Here is an 18,752-nt window from a genome sequence, read left to right on the forward strand (position 1 = left end):
ACATTGACCGAGTGATTAGTTATAAATTCAGTGATAAATTTAGTAATGCAATGTATGTACACAGTGACTGCACCAGCAGAATAGTGAGTGCAGCTCTGGAGTATAATACAGGAGGTAACTCAGGATCAGTAATGTAATGTATGTACACAGTGACTGCACCAGCAGAATAGTGAGTGCAGCTCTGAGGTATAATACAGGAGGTAACTCAGGATCAGTAATGTAATGTATGTGCACAGTGACTGCACCAGCAGAATAGTGAGTGCAGCTCTGAGGTATAATACAGGAGGTAACTCAGGATCAGTAATGTAATGTATGTACACAGTGACTGCACCAGCAGAATAGTGAGTGCAGCTCTGAGGTATAATACAGGAGGTAACTCAGGATCAGTAATGTAATGTATGTGCACAGTGACTGCACCAGCAGAATAGTGAGTGCAACTCTGGAGTATAATACAGGAGGTAACTCAGGATCAGTAATGTAATGTATGTACACAGTGACTGCACCAGCAGAATAGTGAGTGCAGCTCTGAGGTATAATACAGGAGGTAACTCAGGATCAGTAATGTAATGTATGTACACAGTGACTGCACCAGCAGAATAGTGAGTGCAACTCTGGAGTATAATACAGGAGGTAACTCAGGATCAGTAATGTAATGTATGTACACAGGGGCTGCACCAGCAGAATAGTGAGTGCAGCTCTGAGGTATAATACAGGAGGTAACTCAGGATCAGTAATGTAATGTATGTGCACAGTGACTGCACCAGCAGAATAGTGAGTGCAGCTCTGGAGTATAATACAGGAGGTAACTCAGGATCAGTAATGTAATGTATGTGCACAGTGACTGCACCAGCAGAATAGTGAGTGCAGCTCTGAGGTATAATACAGGAGGTAACTCAGGATCAGTAATGTAATGTATGTGCACAGTGACTGCACCAGCAGAATAGTGAGTGCAGCTCTGGAGTATAATATACAATGTTACTGAAATTTTATGCATGAGAATAATAACACTATGGCCACGACTCACAAGTAAAGTAAGTGCTGCATTTTTTTTCTTCAGTTCGTTTTCTGTGTGTATCCACTCCATAATATGTGATATTAATTATGTCTGATTACTTTGTTTTTCCTGCATTTTTATGAGCCTTTCCATTTATCAATGCATTTTTGGTGCAGATTTGAACTAGCATTTTTCTAATGCAAGTTTTTTGTTTCATAAAACTTTGAGAGGAGATCTCATTGATATGTATAAATACATGTGTGGTCAATATAATGGACTGGCACATGACTTATTCCTTCCAAAGACAATACTAAGGACCAGGGGGCACTCACTGCGAGTGGAAGAAAAGCGATTCCAACAGCTAAATAGGAAAGGGTTCTTTACAGTTAGAGCAGTCAGACTGTGGAATGCGACCACAAGAGGTAGTAATGGCAGACACTATAACAGCTTTTATATCAGGGCTGGAGGATTTTGTCAGTATATAACAGTGTTGGTTATAAGTGACTTAGGGACCAAATGTAGAACTGGTGGAGGAAGGGTGAGCTAGATGGACGGGGGCTTTTTTCAACCTAAGTAACTATGTAACTATGATTCAGCACTTAACAACCACAACTGAAGTTTTTTAATTGCTTTTTTTAGGCTTCCCATATAAATCTATAATGAAATAAGCACACCAATAAATGCGCAGCTGGACGGCATCTTCGGACGCACCATGCGCAGAAGAATCCATGAAATCACATGGACTTTACATGGACAGGTAAATTCAGCAGATTTTCTGCATGCAAAAACGCAGAGAAAAAAAGACAGTATTTTTGCTAAGTAGAAACATGGCTTATAGGAATTATAGGGGTTAACACCATGTCCTTGCTACTTTGTTTTTGAATCAGTGCAACATTTCTCAATAGACACCAGTCGCCGTCCCTTCAATGCTGAAATACCAGCAATCGCCCAGCGTTGGAGGGGAGCGGTTATATTTTTTTGTCTCCTGCAAAACCTTAAAACTTTGGATTCCAGCGCAGTAAATGCCTATAATCAGGGCTGCACAAATCTCCCATCCACCTCCATGGACGCCGCTGCCTTCTGTGGGCACGAACTGTTATTTTACAGCTTGAAATGACCTTCAATAATCTTTACTTCTGCCGCCAACAAAAAACAGATCAAATATTTATAATGTGCCTAAAAACCCTGACAATACTGGAATGCAGGAGCGGACGGAGGGATAACATCCCCGATAAATATTCATCTACAGGCGGCACGCGGAATATTTACTACCGTATACTCTATGCTGCGGCGTTCACAAAGTTACAGCGATGACTAATCTCATTACGACTATTTTGTCGCTTGGATGTACGCAGCACTATAAATGGCGGTGGAAATTTGTTTTTTTACTTTTTTGCCCAATATCATAAATTATATTTAAAAAACAATAAAAAAAAATCAATAGAATCCAATGCAACAGTGCCTCTAGTGGTCAAAAGTATAGATGCAACCTACACGGACAGCAGACATTTAGAGAACAACAAACTATTTCCTAAAGAGTTGCGGTCATTGTGTCGTCCTATGTGAGTATATCCTAACATGAGGAAACTCGCAGGATTTTTCGCTTATTTTATAAAGAAAATTTATTGTAAAGCAAATATTAAAAATGTAAATGAGATAAATGTAAAAGACACAGATCGTAATTGGAAAACACTGTCAGATTCCTGCAAGTTATTGGTGTTAATCCGGCACCTGGTGCTAATATCCTTCATTATCTGACAATCCCTGTGTGACTGGCACCTAACTTTCCAGTTTGCACTGACTTTGCCTTTCCAAAGTGACTGAAACCCTCCGGCAGCAGGTTGTCCAGATGAAGGAAAAAGGAGTGACCCTATGAACAATAGCAAGAGAAGTTGGTTGTTCCAAGTCTGTGATTTTGAGAATATTGCATCTTTACAACATCACAAACTCTGTCAAGTCCCCCGAGAAGGCTGGTCGCCCTCGAAAGACAAATGCAAGAGAGGACATGATAATGCAGAGAATCTCCATGAGTAATCGTTTCCTCACTGCAGCTGGAATTGCCACCAGTTCAGCACGGAACAGGGTAAGGATCTGTCTCATCATACAGTGTCACGACGTGTAAGAGCATTTGGACTGAAAGCCGACTCTGCAGTGAGCAAACCTCTCATTAGCAGAACCACAAGGCTAGACTCAGCTTTGGTGAGGAACATGTTGTGTGGACAAAGGAGAAATGTCCACAGGTCATTTTGTGATGAAAGCAAGTTTACTTTGATTCTGATGGGAAACATTATGTTCATTAACAAACTGGGGAAAGACTAAACCCAAAGTTTGTTCAAAAGTCAGCAAAAGGCGGTGGAGGAAGTGTCATGGTTTAGGGAATGTTTTCTGGAGCAGGAGTTGGACCTCTCATACAGCTACATGGCAGAGTGAATACAAGTGTGGATCAGAACCTTCTTCACAACACGCGGCTCCTTACTTGTGTTCATCTCTCAATCAGCAGCAATTTTCGAGCAGGACAATGCCCCTGTCACACAGCAAAATGGGGAAAGCAGTTTCTGGAAACAATGAAATGGCCACAGCCCAGAGTCCTGATCTAAACCCAATAGAAAACCTCTGGAAAATCCTTGGTGACAAAGTTATGGCCAAGAAACCCACAACAGTCAAATAACTTTGGAAGAGACTGGAAGAAGAGTGGACCAAAATCCCACCAGAGCAGTGTGAGACACTAGTGATGTCCTGTGGCCGCAGATGTGCTGCAGTCATTCACAGCGACGGCCGGTGCACGTCCTACTGATTGTGACTGTTGTTTCCTGCAGAACATTTACTGATCATTTCTCTACAGTCATTGCTGTTCTCTAATTATCATCATCACGTTTTGGGCAAAATAAAGGTTTTATGGCGATAAACTTTGGATCTTTTGTAAACCGTTTTCTAGTGGCATGGTGCACCCCTTACCCTGTTCTAGTGACATGGTGCGCCCCTTACCCTGTTGTAGTGACATGGTGCACCCCTTACCCTGTTCTAGAGGCACAGTGCACCGCTTACCCTGTTGTAGAGGCACGGTACACCCCTTACCCTGTTGTAGAGGCAAGGTGCACCCCTTACCCTGTTCTAGTAGCATGGTGCACCACTTACCCTGTTCTAGAGGCACGGTGCACCCCTTACCCTGCTCTAGTGGCATGGTGCACCCCTTACCCTGTTCTAGAGGCACTGTGTACCCCTTACCCTGTTCTAGTGGCATGGTGCACCCCTTACCCTGTTCTAGAGGCACTGTGTACCCCTTACCCTGTTCTAGTAGCATGGTGCGCCCCTTACCCTGTTCTAGAGGCATGGTGCACCCCTTACCCTGTTCTAGAGGCATGGTGCACCCCTTACCCTGTTCTAGAGGCATGGTGCACCCCTTACCCTGTTCTAGAGGCATGGTGCGCCCCTTACCCTGTTCTAGAGGCATGGTGCACCCCTTACCCTGTTCTAGTGCCATGGTGCATGCCTTACCCTGTTCTAGTGGCATGGTGCACCCCTTACCCTGTTCTAGAGGCACTGTGTACCCCTTACCCTGCTCTAGTGGCATGGTGCGCCCCTTACCCTGTTCTAGTGGCATGGTGCACCCCTTACCCTGTTCTAGAGGCATGGTGCACCCCTTACCCTGTTCTAGTGCCATGGTGCATGCCTTACCCTGTTCTAGATTTAGTAAGCGAATATGTCTGGCTCACAGTTGCGCGGTTTAGGTGCCCAGAAAAAATAGTAGTCAGTAATATAGTGATAAATCTGGCACACTGAAGATATTGAAGACATATGAAACGTTTCTTTAGAATGCTGAATCAATTTATTAGTGCAAAAAGTTGAGGATAATTTATCCAACGTTTCGACCGTATCTTATGGCCGTTGTCAAGGACAAAATTATCTAGGATTACAAGAAATATGTACAAGAAAATACAAAAAATGAAATTAGTACAAAACATAACATTAAGCAAATTTTTCAAAAACCTGCATCATAGGTTATTCCTAATGGAGACATTATATAGGAAAAAGACACACTACCTGGTTTATTGGACAGAAACCATAACACAAGACACTAGTGGGAGTAGTGTGATTCCCACACTGAGTGTTTCTTAGTTACCTCCAAATGAGCAAATGCTAGAATGAAGGGTACACAAGAATGAAATTATATCTGAGAATATAACATCAGTATAAGACACATATATCAGGGGATATGATGGAAAATGCTCCATACTACCTTATTGTAGTGTTTCTGGACAATAATTGTCTGGTACTGCTATCATGGGAAATAGGGAACACATGTCCCTTTAAGACTCTATGAAAGATCATATGAGTAGTGTGAGATTTAGAGGCAATAAATCAGAGGTTAGTTAAAGCAGAAAGACACTAGTAGAAACACATACCTGGAAAGGTAAATAGGAGCTCAAAAGCAAAGAATTGCTAGGTAGATTTGTGGGGGAACGAATCTGGGAGAAAATATAGATAGAGATCAGAGGTAATCTAACAAGGACCGGACAGCGTGGACCGTCAGATAACACATACCTTATAATACTGGTGTGGGGTATAGGTCCCTGGATAGTGTGCGCTGTGCCACGCTATGATAGTCTTATATACTCTGGGTTAAACTGCGCCCACCGTCCCATTTCCTGAATAACCTTGTTCTGTACGCTGAAATAATGATATATTTGATCTACATTTAGAAACAACAACAAAATTTGTGCTATTCCCAGTCCTGCAATAGAGCTCTTGGCCATCTCTCTTATATCTAACTGATAGTACGTGAGGTATATATATATTCATTATTTTTTATTGGTAATACGCCATATATTGAAATATGTTACCCTGTGCCATGTGACTTATTATATACCTCTTTTCATTTCACACGTAGGATCGATTTTTTTGATCCCATTATACCCAATGGCGATGTCCATTTAACATTGAACGCATATCTTCACAGTGTTGATATAGGTGGGTGTGCATGCTGCATTTGTATCATTACCATTATACTCGTCTTCTGTTAAATAGGTATATGTATGATGTACAAATTTGCCTTTTTTGTCTCATGATTCTTATGTTTATTATGTGCTGTATATGATCAAACCTATGATGCAGGTTTTTGAAAAATTTGCTTAATGTTATGTTTTGTACTAATTTCATTTTTTGTATTTTCTTGTACATATTTCTTGTAATCCTAGATAATTTTGTCCTTGACAACGGCCATAAGATACGGTCGAAACGTTGGATAAATTATGCTCAGCTTTTTGCACTAATAAATTGATTCAGCATTCTAAAGAAACGTTTCATATGTCTTCAATATCTTCAGTGTGCCAGAATTATCACTATATTACTTACCCTGTTCTAGAGGCACGGTGCACCCCTTACCCTGTTCTAGAGGCACGGTGCACCCCTTACCCTGTTCTAGAGGCACGGTGCACCCCTTACCCTGTTCTAGAGGCACGGTGCACCCCTTACCCTGTTCTAGAGGCACGGTGCACCCCTTACCCTGGTCTAGAGGCACAGTGCACCCCTTACCCTGTTCTAGAGGCACGGTGCACCCCTTACCTTGCTCTAGTGGCACGGTGCACCCCTTATCCTGTTTTAGAGACATGGTGCACCCCTTACCCTGTTCTAGTGGAATGGTGCACCCCTTACCCTGTTCTAGTGGCATGGTGCACCCCTTACCCTGTTCTAGTGGCACGGTGCACCCCTTACCCTGTTCTAGTGGCATGGTGCGCCCCTTACCCTGTTCTAGTGGCATGGTGCACTCCTTACCCTGTTCTAGTGGCATGGTGCATCCCTTACCCTGTTCTAGTGGCATGGTGCACTCCTTACCCTGTTCTAGTGGCATGGTGCGCCCCTTACCCTGTTCTAGTGGCATGGTGCACTCCTTACCCTGTTCTAGTGGCATGGTGCATCCCTTACCCTGTTCTAGTGGCATGGTGCGCCCCTTACCCTGTTCTAGTGGCATGGTGCACCCCTTACCCTGTTCTAGTGGCATGGTGCATCCCTTACCCTGTTCTAGTGGCATGGTGCACTCCTTACCCTGTTCTAGTGGCATGGTGCACTCCTTACCCTGTTCTAGTGGCATGGTGCACTCCTTACCCTGTTCTAGTGGCATGGTGCGCCCCTTACCCTGTTCTAGTGGCATGGTGCACTCCTTACCCTGTTCTAGTGGCATGGTGCATCCCTTACCCTGTTCTAGTGGCATGGTGCGCCCCTTACCCTGTTCTAGTGGCATGGTGCACTCCTTACCCTGTTCTAGTGGCATGGTGCATCCCTTACCCTGTTCTAGTGGCATGGTGCACTCCTTACCCTGTTCTAGTGGCATGGTGCACTCCTTACCCTGTTCTAGTGGCATGGTGCGCCCCTTACCCTGTTCTAGTGGCATGGTGCACTCCTTACCCTGTTCTAGTGGCATGGTGCATCCCTTACCCTGTTCTAGTGGCATGGTGCACTCCTTACCCTGTTCTAGTGGCATGGTGCGCCCCTTACCCTGTTCTAGTGGCACGGTGCGCCCCTTACCCTGCTCTAGTGGCATGGTGCACCCCTTACCCTGTTCTAGAGGCACGGTGCACCCCTTACCCTGTTCTAGAGGCACGGTGCACCCCTTACCCTGCTCTAGTGGCACGGTGCACCCCTTACCCTGTTCTAGAGGCACGGTGCACCCCTTACCCTGTTCTAGAGGCACGGTGCACCCCTTACCCTGTTCTAGAGGCACGGTGCACCCCTTACCCTGTTCTAGAGGCACGGTGCACCCCTTACCCTGTTCTAGAGGCACGGTGCACCCCTTACCCTGGTCTAGAGGCACGGTGCACCCCTTACCCTGTTCTAAAGGCACGGTGTACCCCTTACCCTGTTCTAGTGGCACGGTGCACCCCTTACACAAAACCAGAGCATCGTCATCGATGTAGATTACGTAATTTCTGAAAAAAGCAACTGATCATACAGAGTTCTCTCATTTTGATCTCCAGTGTAAATGAAGTTAAAAAGAAAATAAATTATTTTTATATATCTTAGTGAGACACATCAGAAAAATTCATCACATTAGCAACAACTCAATGTGTGCCTTAGGACTACAGCTGTGCTTGTGACATCAGAGAGCGAGTGTTTTTAAATGATTTGCATTTTGTGTGTGCTTGTGATTGAGCATTTCCATTGTTCAGTGTTTATAGGCTGTGTTCTAGAAAGATGAATAAAAAAAACAATACCATGCTTGAGTATTTATATAGTGGATTCTATTTTATTTTTATTTATTTATTTTTTAAATAAGCATCTAATGTTTTAATATTTATAGGATGCAATCTATTTTAAATAAAAAAAAAATCCCATTCCAGACTATTTCAAAGGTTAGGCTCCATTTAAATTAAAAAACTATATAGTATTTATAGGCTGTGTTCTATTATTATTCTATCATCCACGTTGTATTATTTATCATAGCAACGATAAACATACAAAATCCAAATTTTTCATTTATAGTCTGTGTTATATAATAATAAATATAATCCGATTTTTGTATATTTATTTACGCCATTTATATTTTCATAAAAAAATGTTCTCATATATCAATATTTAAAGTCTGTGTTTTATTTTAATTAAAAGAATCCAATGTTTGTAAATTTATTTACTGCAATCTATTTTACAAAAATAATCCTATATTTCAATATCTAAATGCTGCGTTGTATTTTATGAAAAACAATTTAACGCTTAAGTATTTATAGGCTGAGGCCCATTTTATAAAAAAAAAAAAAATCTAATTTTTTTCAATATTTATAGCATGTGTTCTATTTTAATAAGAAAAATCCCATATTTCAATATTTGGAGCAGGTGTGCTATTTTAATAAAAATAATCTAATAATTGAATACTTTTACTGGATTTAATAGTAAGAAAAAACTATCCCATAATTCAATATTTATAGGCTGTGTTCTATTTTAATACAAATAATCTAATGTTTGTAAGTTTATTTACTGCATTCTATTTTAATAAAAAACAATCCTATATTTCAAAATGTATATGCTGCTTTTTATTTTATTAAAAATAATCTGATGATAAAGTATTTGGAGGCTGAGGCTGTGATGCTCAATCACTAGGTGTCACTAGATACAATTAGTAAGTAGTGAACAGAGGAATAGTGAAACCAGCCATGGTCGGAAAGCAGGAGGACACAACAGGATACTGGAAGCTGGCAAAGATGTGGTCAGGGTGCGAGCCGGAGGTCAAGAGCCAGGAGGTCATGTATGGAACACAGGGAGGAAGCGGAGACAAGGTCGGGGTACAAGCCGGAGGTCTAGATCCAGGAGGTATTGTCAGAGTCAGGGGAACAGGTGGCGAAAGGTAGCTAAGTTCTGTGGTCGAAAGACAAGATCAGAACAATACACTTATGGAAGCCAGAAGCACTTGCTGCAAAAGAGGAACTATGACTGGCGGCATTCAAGGTGAGTTTGCTCCCTAATGAAGCAGAGCAATCACCCAGAACAAGGCACGTGTGAACAGACCCCTCTCAGCACCAATGCAGGACCCAAGGCCGGGAAACAACCCATTCACCGGAGCTCAATACAACAACAGAGCATCCACTATGCAGCAAAGCAGAGCACCACAAAACAGAACCATGACAGTGGCCCATTTTATTAAACGAAATTCCAATTTTTCAATATTTAGAGCATGTGTTCTATTTTAATAAAAACAATCTAATGATTGAATTTTTTTTACAGGATTCAATTGTAAGAAAAAACAATCACATATTTCAATATTTATAGGCTGTGTTCTATTTTAGTAAACAATAATCTATGCTTGAATATTGTTTAATGGATTCAATTTTAATAAAAAAAAAAACTATCTCAAATTTCAATATTTATAGAATGTGTTGTATTTTAATAAAAATAATCTGATGCTTAAGTATTTATAGGCTGAGACCCATTTTAATAAAAAAAAGTCCCATCTTTAAATATTTTTAGGCTGTGTTCTATTAAAATAAAAACATTTTTGATTAGTTATAGACTGTGCTCTTATTTTAATTGTTTTTCATTTTAGTCAGAGAGGATGTGAATAGTCTCACAGGACCCGGTCCAATGGCCACATCAGTAATCTGTGGACACTGGGTGGAAATTGTTAAAACCGCCTCCTATTTGATGGCATTACTGACTTGGCAATTCTACTATATCTGAGATTTGATTCACCCCAATTTCTAATTTTAACTACAAAAAACTCCATGTTTCAGCATTTATAGGCTGTGTTCTATTTTAATCAAAATAATCCTCTACTTCAGTGTCCATTTACTAGATTCCATCTTAACAGAAGACAATCCCATGCTTTACTATTTAAAGGCTGTGTTCTGTTTTAATAAAAATAATTACATTTTAAGTATTGATAGGTCAGGTTCCATTTTAATAAACAAAAAAATGGGTTTTATTTTTTTTTTTAAAAAAAAGATTGTGTTCTATTTGAAAAACAATCCCATTCTTAAGTATTTATAGGCTGGATTACATTTTAACTAAAAAAAATAAATCATATTTCAGCATTTATAGACTGTGTTCTATTAAAAATACACAATCCATTTTTTATATTTATAGGCTCTGTCCCATGGTTGAATATTTAAAGTATTTGATTAACAAACAAATTAAAAAAAAAAACAATTCCGTTCTTGATTATTTGTAAGTTGATTTAAATTTTAATTTTAAAAAATCCTCTGTTTAAGTATTTAGAGCGTTCTATTAAAAAAAAGTCTCATTTTTAACTATTTATAGGCTGTGGTCAATTCATGCATATATGTAGGGTAAGTTCCATGTGATTAAAAAATACAAGTTTCAATATATGCTGTGTCCTATTTTAATAAAAATATTCCCATTTTTGAGTATTTATAAACTGGATTATATTTTAATAAAGATTATGTTTGAGTATTTATTGGCTGTGTCATATTTTAATAAAAATAATTCCAGTCTTGAGTATTTTTAGGCTGGGTAATATTTTAATTACGAGCACGTAAAAAAAGTCTCATTTTTAACTATTTATAGGCTGTGGTCAATTCATGCATATATGTAGGTTAAGTTCCATTTGAATAAAAAAAAAAAACAGGTTTCAATATATGCTGTGTCCTATTTTAATAAAAAATAATCCCATTTTTCAGTATTTATAAACTGAATTATATTTTAACAATGATCAAGCTTGAGAATTTATTGGCTGTGGTCTATTTTAATAATGATCACATGTTGAGTATTTATAGGCTGTGTCCTATTTTAATAAAAAATACTCATATTATTGAGTATTTATAGGCTGTGTCCTATTTTATTACAATATAATCCCATTCTTGAGTATTCATAGGCTGGGTGATATTTTAATAATGATCACATGTTTGAGTATTTATAGGCTGTGTCCTATTTTAATAAAAAATACTCATATTATTGAGTATTTGTAGGCTATGTCCTATTTTATTACAATATAATCCCATTCTTGAGTATTTATAGGCTGGGTGATATTTTAATAATGATCACATGTTTGAGTATTTATAGGCTGTGTCCTATTTTAATAAAAAAATACTCAAATTATTGACTATTTATAGGCTATGTCCTATTTTATTACAATATAATCCCATTCTTGAGTATTTATAGGCTGGGTGATATTTTAATAATGATCACATGTTTGAGTATTTATTGGCCGTGTCTTATTTTCATAAAAACAGTTCTCTAACTACAAATAGAGGGAAAAAAAGAACTTGAATATTGATGTTCACATGAGATTCAGCAACCTCTCAGAAACTCTCATAAATAGGTTTAGTGTATCCAATTGAAGTTTAGGGCTGGTAAAAGTTTTACTTACTCAATTTGTTTGCCCTATGAGATAAGACTTTCCAAGATGTGCCAGATGTGCTGGGCTGCAGAGCTCATGTCATGATGTGCCTGCACCTGTCACACCAGTTCTGAGAAGACATCCGGATAGCGGTGTAACACAGACGGAACACCAGGACAACAATACAACGAAAGGGCCTGGCGCTAGGTAGAGAAGAGCGGGGTCACCTCTTAACACTCACATGAGGCTGATCACTGCACTCCCTAACATTCCTAGACGGGTCCTTCCCCCCGTGTGCCGATCACGTGCATAGGCCCTCGCTGGCCCTAAACTCACCCTGACTAGTGAAGACCAGTGAGACACTAGTCTCACCACTGAAATAAAACAATACTAGATAGGAAAGACAAACATGTGAAGAAAGAATTAAAAAAATAATATTTGAAGTCACACTTCAGCTTTCTCCAGAGACTGGCCCCTTCCAAGTGGACAGCATAGGTATGAGCTATAGCCGGCATAGGAAGGAGTGAAAAGTGGATAATTATGATAGAAGGGAATGGCTGCCCTGAGATTACAACTACCTGTTAGATCACTGCAGGATAGAAATGAACCTTAACCCCATCAGTCCCGAAAGGAGTTAAATATGCTTTAACTCAGAGTAAAGGAAGAGTGGGCACTAAAGCAGATCTGCGATCAACAACATTCTGTGACTTTCTGATCCCAAGTCCCCCTGAAATCACATCAGGCCGTGACACACTCATGCCAGCTCAATAACACAGCTCCATCACATAATAGTGGCCGTGACTGGGTACTGCACATCCATCCCTTAACTGAACCAATAGGAGGCGGGCGTGCGGTATGCGGCAGCAGCCATTATGTAACCATGCGACTTAACACATGAGGCTGTTGCCGGCACATGGAAAAGCTGATCGGCGGAGATTTCAGGTATCACATTCCCATCAATAAGATATTAATGATCTATCCTAAGAATAGGCCATCAATATAAAAGTCGTGGCAAACTCACAAGAACACTTAGCCTACTTGTTGTCAGTAGCAGTTGTGTAACGCTCGCGGCCGATGTAGGGGCAGCAAGTGGGGGTTAGTAAACCCATTGGGCCACAAGGTTGGACCCGGGCTTACCGCTTAGTAGGAGGGGTTAAACTAAGCACCTACCGCGAAGCAGACGCCAGGTACCACTCGCACGACAGTGACCCAGACTGTGGCAGCTGAACCCCAGGACAGGTGACAGACTCAGGTATAGGTGGGCTGACTCAGGGAGGCTAGACAGGTGGGTACAGACAGGAGTGGTGGGCACAGCAGGGACAGACAGGTATGGGAAGGCAGGTACAAGTGGTAAACACAGGGGTAATGGGACCTGACAATTAGCAAGCAGACTGGAATATTGACTAGCTGAACACGTTGCACAGGCACCTCCCTTAATGGGAGGGTGCCTTAAATATATAGTGCTTCTCAGACATAGGCTGAAAGGCATAACAAGGAAATGGCGCGCCAGCCCTATAAGAGGAGGGACGGTGTGTGCATGCGCGCCCTGAACACACTCCTGGTAGACCTGGGCTGCGTGCACAGGCCCCAGGAGGGGAAGAAGGCAGTAGCACACGTGGACGGCCGGGGAAGTGTGGGGAGGACACAACCTGGCCGGGGCAGTTTGTAAGTTGGCACCTTTGCAGGGATGCCGGCACTACTAATAGATGGTATCCACAGTGCACATTTTTTTTACACTGCACCTACTTCACAGAACCTGAAAAAACAATAGTGAAGCAGATTATTTAAAATTGAAAAATGACGTCAGGACTAGGTAATGCATTTGCAAACTATAAATATAGTAGTTAGAACAGAATTCAGTGTGCATGGTTTGCTCCCGCTGGATGATTCCAGGCTGAAGCTTGCCATCAGAGCTTGCAATCGTACCAGGTATATTGTGTAAATGGCCATCACAGAGACTGATATATACGGGGAGATTGGTGCAATATTTGGGATGCACATCCGCCCTGGAGAAAAACTTATCACGTTGCAAAATTATTCAGCATTGTTTCACGGCTGCAGGATGTGAAAAATGTGTTTTCGAGAGCAGCATAAACTTTGCGGCACAATATCTCCAGTAACTGCCATTCCCGGTTGCTATGACGATTCATATACCGCAATGCTAAATGCAAATGGTAAATCTTTTCATGAGTTGTGTCATACAGAAGAAGGGCCATGGATACAATGCGGACGTGCGTGGGATTTCACAAACAGCTCTGACTGCGAACCGTAATAACAAATAATACAGTCTGTGAAAAACAATTCAAGGTCTAAAATTCACAATAATGCTCCAACAGCACGAACCCCGCGCTCCTGTGCCTCCATAATGCGACATTTCCAACTCGCTATCAGTAACTGTGCATCAGAAATGGGAGTTTATCCAGAGCTTCATAAAACAAAATAGGGGCAGGTAGTGTGAGATAGGATATTGTGAAATATTATATGTTCATTACATATTTCATAACAATATAACTACTATAATACTGCCCCTATGTACAAGAATATAACTACTATAATACTGCCCCTATGTACAAGAATATAACTACTATAATACTGCCCCTATGTACAAGAATATAACTACTATAATACTGCTCCTATATACAAGAATATAACTACTATAATACTGCCCCTATGTACAAGAATATAACTACTATAATACTGCCCCTATGTACAAGAATATAACTACTATAATACTGCTCCTATGTACAAGAATATAACTACTATAATACTACTCTTATATACAAGAATAAAACTACTATAATACTGCCCCTATGTACAAGAATATAACTACTATAATACTGCTCCTATGTACAAGAATATAACTACTATAATACTACTCTTATATACAAGAATAAAACTACTATAATACTGCCCCTATGTACAAGAATATAACTACTATAATACTGCTCCTATGTACAATAATATAACTACTATAATACTGCTCCTATGTACAAGAATATAACTACTATAATACTGCTCCTATGTACAAGAATATAACTACTATAATACTACTCTTATATACAAGAATAAAACTACTATAATACTGCCCCTATGTACAAGAATATAACTACTATAATACTGCTCCTATGTACAAGAATATAACTACTATAATACTGCTCCTATGTACAAGAATATAACTACTATAATACTACTCTTATATACAAGAATAAAACTACTATAATACTGCCCCTATGTACAAGAATATAACTACTATAATACTGCTCCTATGTACAATAATATAACTACTATAATACTGCTCCTATGTACAAGAATTTATCTACTATAATACTGCCCCCTATGTGCAAAAATATGACTACTATAATACTGCCCCTATGTACAATAATATAACTACTATAATACTGCTCCTATGTACAAGAATATATCTACTATAATACTGCCCCCTATGTACAAGAATATAACTACTATAATACTGCCCCTATGTACAAGAATATAACTACTATAATACTGCTCCTATGTACAAGAATATAACTACTATAATACTGCTCCTATGTACAAGAATATAACTACTATAATACTGCCCCTATGTACAAGAATATAACTACTATAATACTGCTCCTATGTACAAGAATATAACTACTATAATACTGCCCCTATGTACAAGAATATAACTACTATAATACTGCTCTTATGTACAAGAATATAACTACTATAATACTGCCTCCTATATACAAGAATATAACTACTATAACACTGCCCCTATGTACAAGAATATAACTACTATAATACTGCCTCCTATATACAAGAATATAACTACTATAACACTGCCCCTATGTACAAGAATATAACTACTATAATACTGCCCCTATGTACAAGAATATAACTACTATAATACTGCTCTTATGTACAAGAATATAACTACTATAATACTGCCCCTATGTACAGGAATATAACTATTATAATACTGCCCCCTATGTACAAGAATATAACTACTATAATACTGCTCCTATGTACAAGAATATAACTACTATAATACTGCTCCTATGTACAAGAATATAACTACTATAATACTGCCCCTATGCACAAGAATATAACTACTATAATACTGCCCCCTATGTACAAGAATATACGGTAACTACTATAATACTGCCTCTATGTACAAGAATATAGCTACTATAATACTGCCTCCTATGTACAAGAATATAACTACTATAATACTGCCCCTACGTACAAGAATATAACTACTATAATACTGCCCCTATATACTAGAATATAACTACTATAATACTGCCCCTATGTACAAGATTATAACTACTAAATATATTGCAATATTATTTGCAAAAAAAACTTATAAAACTCCATTTCTGAAGATTTCAGTTATTTTATTTGACATGATGGATCCTCATATGTCGGAATTGGACAGACAGGTAATCATGGCAGCTGGAGCCGTCCTGTTCTCTTGGTCATTGACCCTTATAATTACAAGATAGGATTATACAGATATACACTAGACTGATGTGCCCCGGAGGCAGCGCTCGGTCACGGCATACGTTCACTACAGCGCATTTGTGCTGTTCGATGGAAATTAGCTGTGAAGATTAAAATATTCAAAGCGAATCATACTTACATTCTGCATACTTTTGAAGTTGAGAGAACTCTGCAGGGCTGAGATTGACCCACTTTTCTTGGTTAGTCATTATGGTCATAGAGATTCCAGTTGCAATAAAAGGACAAATGTGACAGTCTGAAGCCAGATATAATTTATAGAATATTTTTTTCCGATCCCCAAGAGTCTTTAGTCCGAGGTGATGGGATAATTACAGAGATGAAGTCCTCTATGAGGTCATTGTGCGTTTAACATCCTGAAATGGAGAAAAAAAAAATACAATTAAATATTTCAAAACTTTTTTTTTTCCCAAAATTAATTTTGTTCTATTTTTTTAACCCCTGAAGAATTTGGAATATTAATTCACTGCTTTTCATTTGAAAATATTTTCCCTATTTATTTCATATATTTATAAATATTGCTTATTTACAAAAACATTAATAATTTTTGCGCCAGAACACCTTTACACTAAAATCCAGAATCATCCAAATCTTAAGACATCACATAGGTTTAAAGCTCTAGTTATGAATATTTGTGGAAGAAGACTTGCTTGAGGGTACTTTTATTTTTTGGTTCTGTATCTGTGTAGGGGAAGGAGGATGCTAGAAGAGTGAGAAGAGGAAGACAAGAGCGTTGCATAGTGTTCAGCACTAAACTCACCAGGTGTCATGGAGACTTCTGACCCTGTTCACACTGCAGAGTCTGACACACCACCTGGTGCTTTTGAGTTGCTCAGTGAGACTCGGGTTTCGACCAGTAGTGGACCGGTGTCACAGGAGGCAGGGGCGGTGGGTATCCCAGATGCTGTCTAAGAAACTGTCAGCTGTGCTAGTGCTGGGGCAGCTGTGCTGATGTTGAGGCAGTGGCTGTGGCAGCTATTCTGGTACTGGGAATCGAGCTGCAGCCGCGGCCTCGGGCATTGAGGTCTTCAAAGAAATGACGCCCAAAGTCAGCGAGTATGCTGATTGAGCTCTCGGTTCAATTGTAACCCAAGATCTCATCTGCACAAGCGCCACCTCCAGGCAGCATTTTCCTTAAGTCCGTTGCTGGGAGATCAATGAACCAGAGGCGGCGCATGCACAGATGAGATCTTGAGCCAAGAGCGCCATCTGCGCACGCGCTTTCTTCGGGTGCTATTATTTTAAGTCCTCACCACCCCCTCGCAGCCTTGGCACCAGCCGCAGCAGACGCTGCACAGCTGCCTCAGCACCAGCTGCTGCAAACCCCGCATAGCCGCCACAGACCCTACACAGTCACCGCGGCACCAGCCCAGCCACCTCTGCACAGCCGCCGCAGCATTTCCCCGGTCTCCTGTGACCCCTCTCCACTACCCATGGTAAGATACAGTCAGATTATAATACTCACCCCTCACATTCCTCCCAAATTTTTGCAGGAAAAGTGCGTCTTATAATCTGAAAAATACCGTAATTTGCAATACCGGTCCTTATTTGGTGTGTTGCAGAAATATCATTGTTGTTTGTTATTTCCTCCTTGATTTTTTATTTCCTCCTAATCACGTATTGTGTGTTTTGGTTTTTCCCTGTTCGTCTATTTGTTTGGGATTAACCACTTCTCTTCTGACCCTCCCTGGGATTAGGGGAGAGAAGGTACATACCAGGGCTATTTAGGAGGTAGGGTTAGGAAGGTGGCCCAAAGATTGTCACCATATGACATATCTTTGGTAACATGGAAAGCTAGGGCTCCCCTAGCCCTAGGCCGGTGTAGGCACTTCTATTCCAAATTACTTTGTGACAGAGTGGGATATGTTACTGACATCTCTAACAATGTTGAGCAAATCAATTAAATGAGAATTGAATCTGTGTTGAATTTTTAGGAATTTGAACAATTTGTGATTTGTTTAGCATGCCATCTGAGATGATCACCACCATTTTATATATTGCAAAAGACAACATCAGCTGTGGAAGACTCGTATATGTTCAGGAGTGGCTGGTAGGGCTTCACGTTAATGCTTTGCAGTTATCATATCACTTAGAGTAGCACATAGAAGGACGTTATATCAATACCATGAATGAGAAGAACAATCAAATTAATTTTGGAGCAAATCAAGCCAGACATGTCACTCGAAGCAACGATCACCAAACTATGACTTGCCTACTTTGAATACATAATACGAAGAGAGCAATCACTGGAGAAGGACATTGTAGTCGGAAAGATAGAAGGCACAAAGCGAAGAGGAAAGAGCGGCAAATCGATGGCTTGGCACAATCAAGATAATGGCGGAGAAGACTGTGGCTGACCTACCTAGACCTGCACAAGATCAATCCTCCTACATATGGTTCAGCTATCAAGTCGCCATGGCTCGAGATTGAGAAAAAGGCCATTAAATACCTAAATATATCAGTGTCAAGGATCAC

At 40.0% G+C, this 18,752-nt stretch overlaps 1 protein-coding gene across 2 annotated transcripts in view; it reads right to left on the reverse strand.

Annotated features, from left to right (window-relative positions):
- DGKB (diacylglycerol kinase beta) overlaps positions 1–18,752 on the reverse strand; it is a 705,227-nt gene that overhangs the window by 575,479 nt on the left and 110,996 nt on the right. For both annotated transcript variants that reach the window (XM_075315722.1, XM_075315723.1), the window contains exon 2: positions 16,399–16,633. In XM_075315722.1, coding sequence (XP_075171837.1) covers positions 16,399–16,477 — 79 coding nt within the window. In that variant the 5' untranslated portion in view covers positions 16,478–16,633. The remainder of the gene's footprint in view (positions 1–16,398; positions 16,634–18,752) is intronic.

Source organism: Anomaloglossus baeobatrachus, chromosome 6, assembly GCF_048569485.1.
Source record: "Anomaloglossus baeobatrachus isolate aAnoBae1 chromosome 6, aAnoBae1.hap1, whole genome shotgun sequence".
In the NCBI taxonomy this organism is placed as follows: Eukaryota; Metazoa; Chordata; class Amphibia; order Anura; family Aromobatidae; genus Anomaloglossus; species Anomaloglossus baeobatrachus.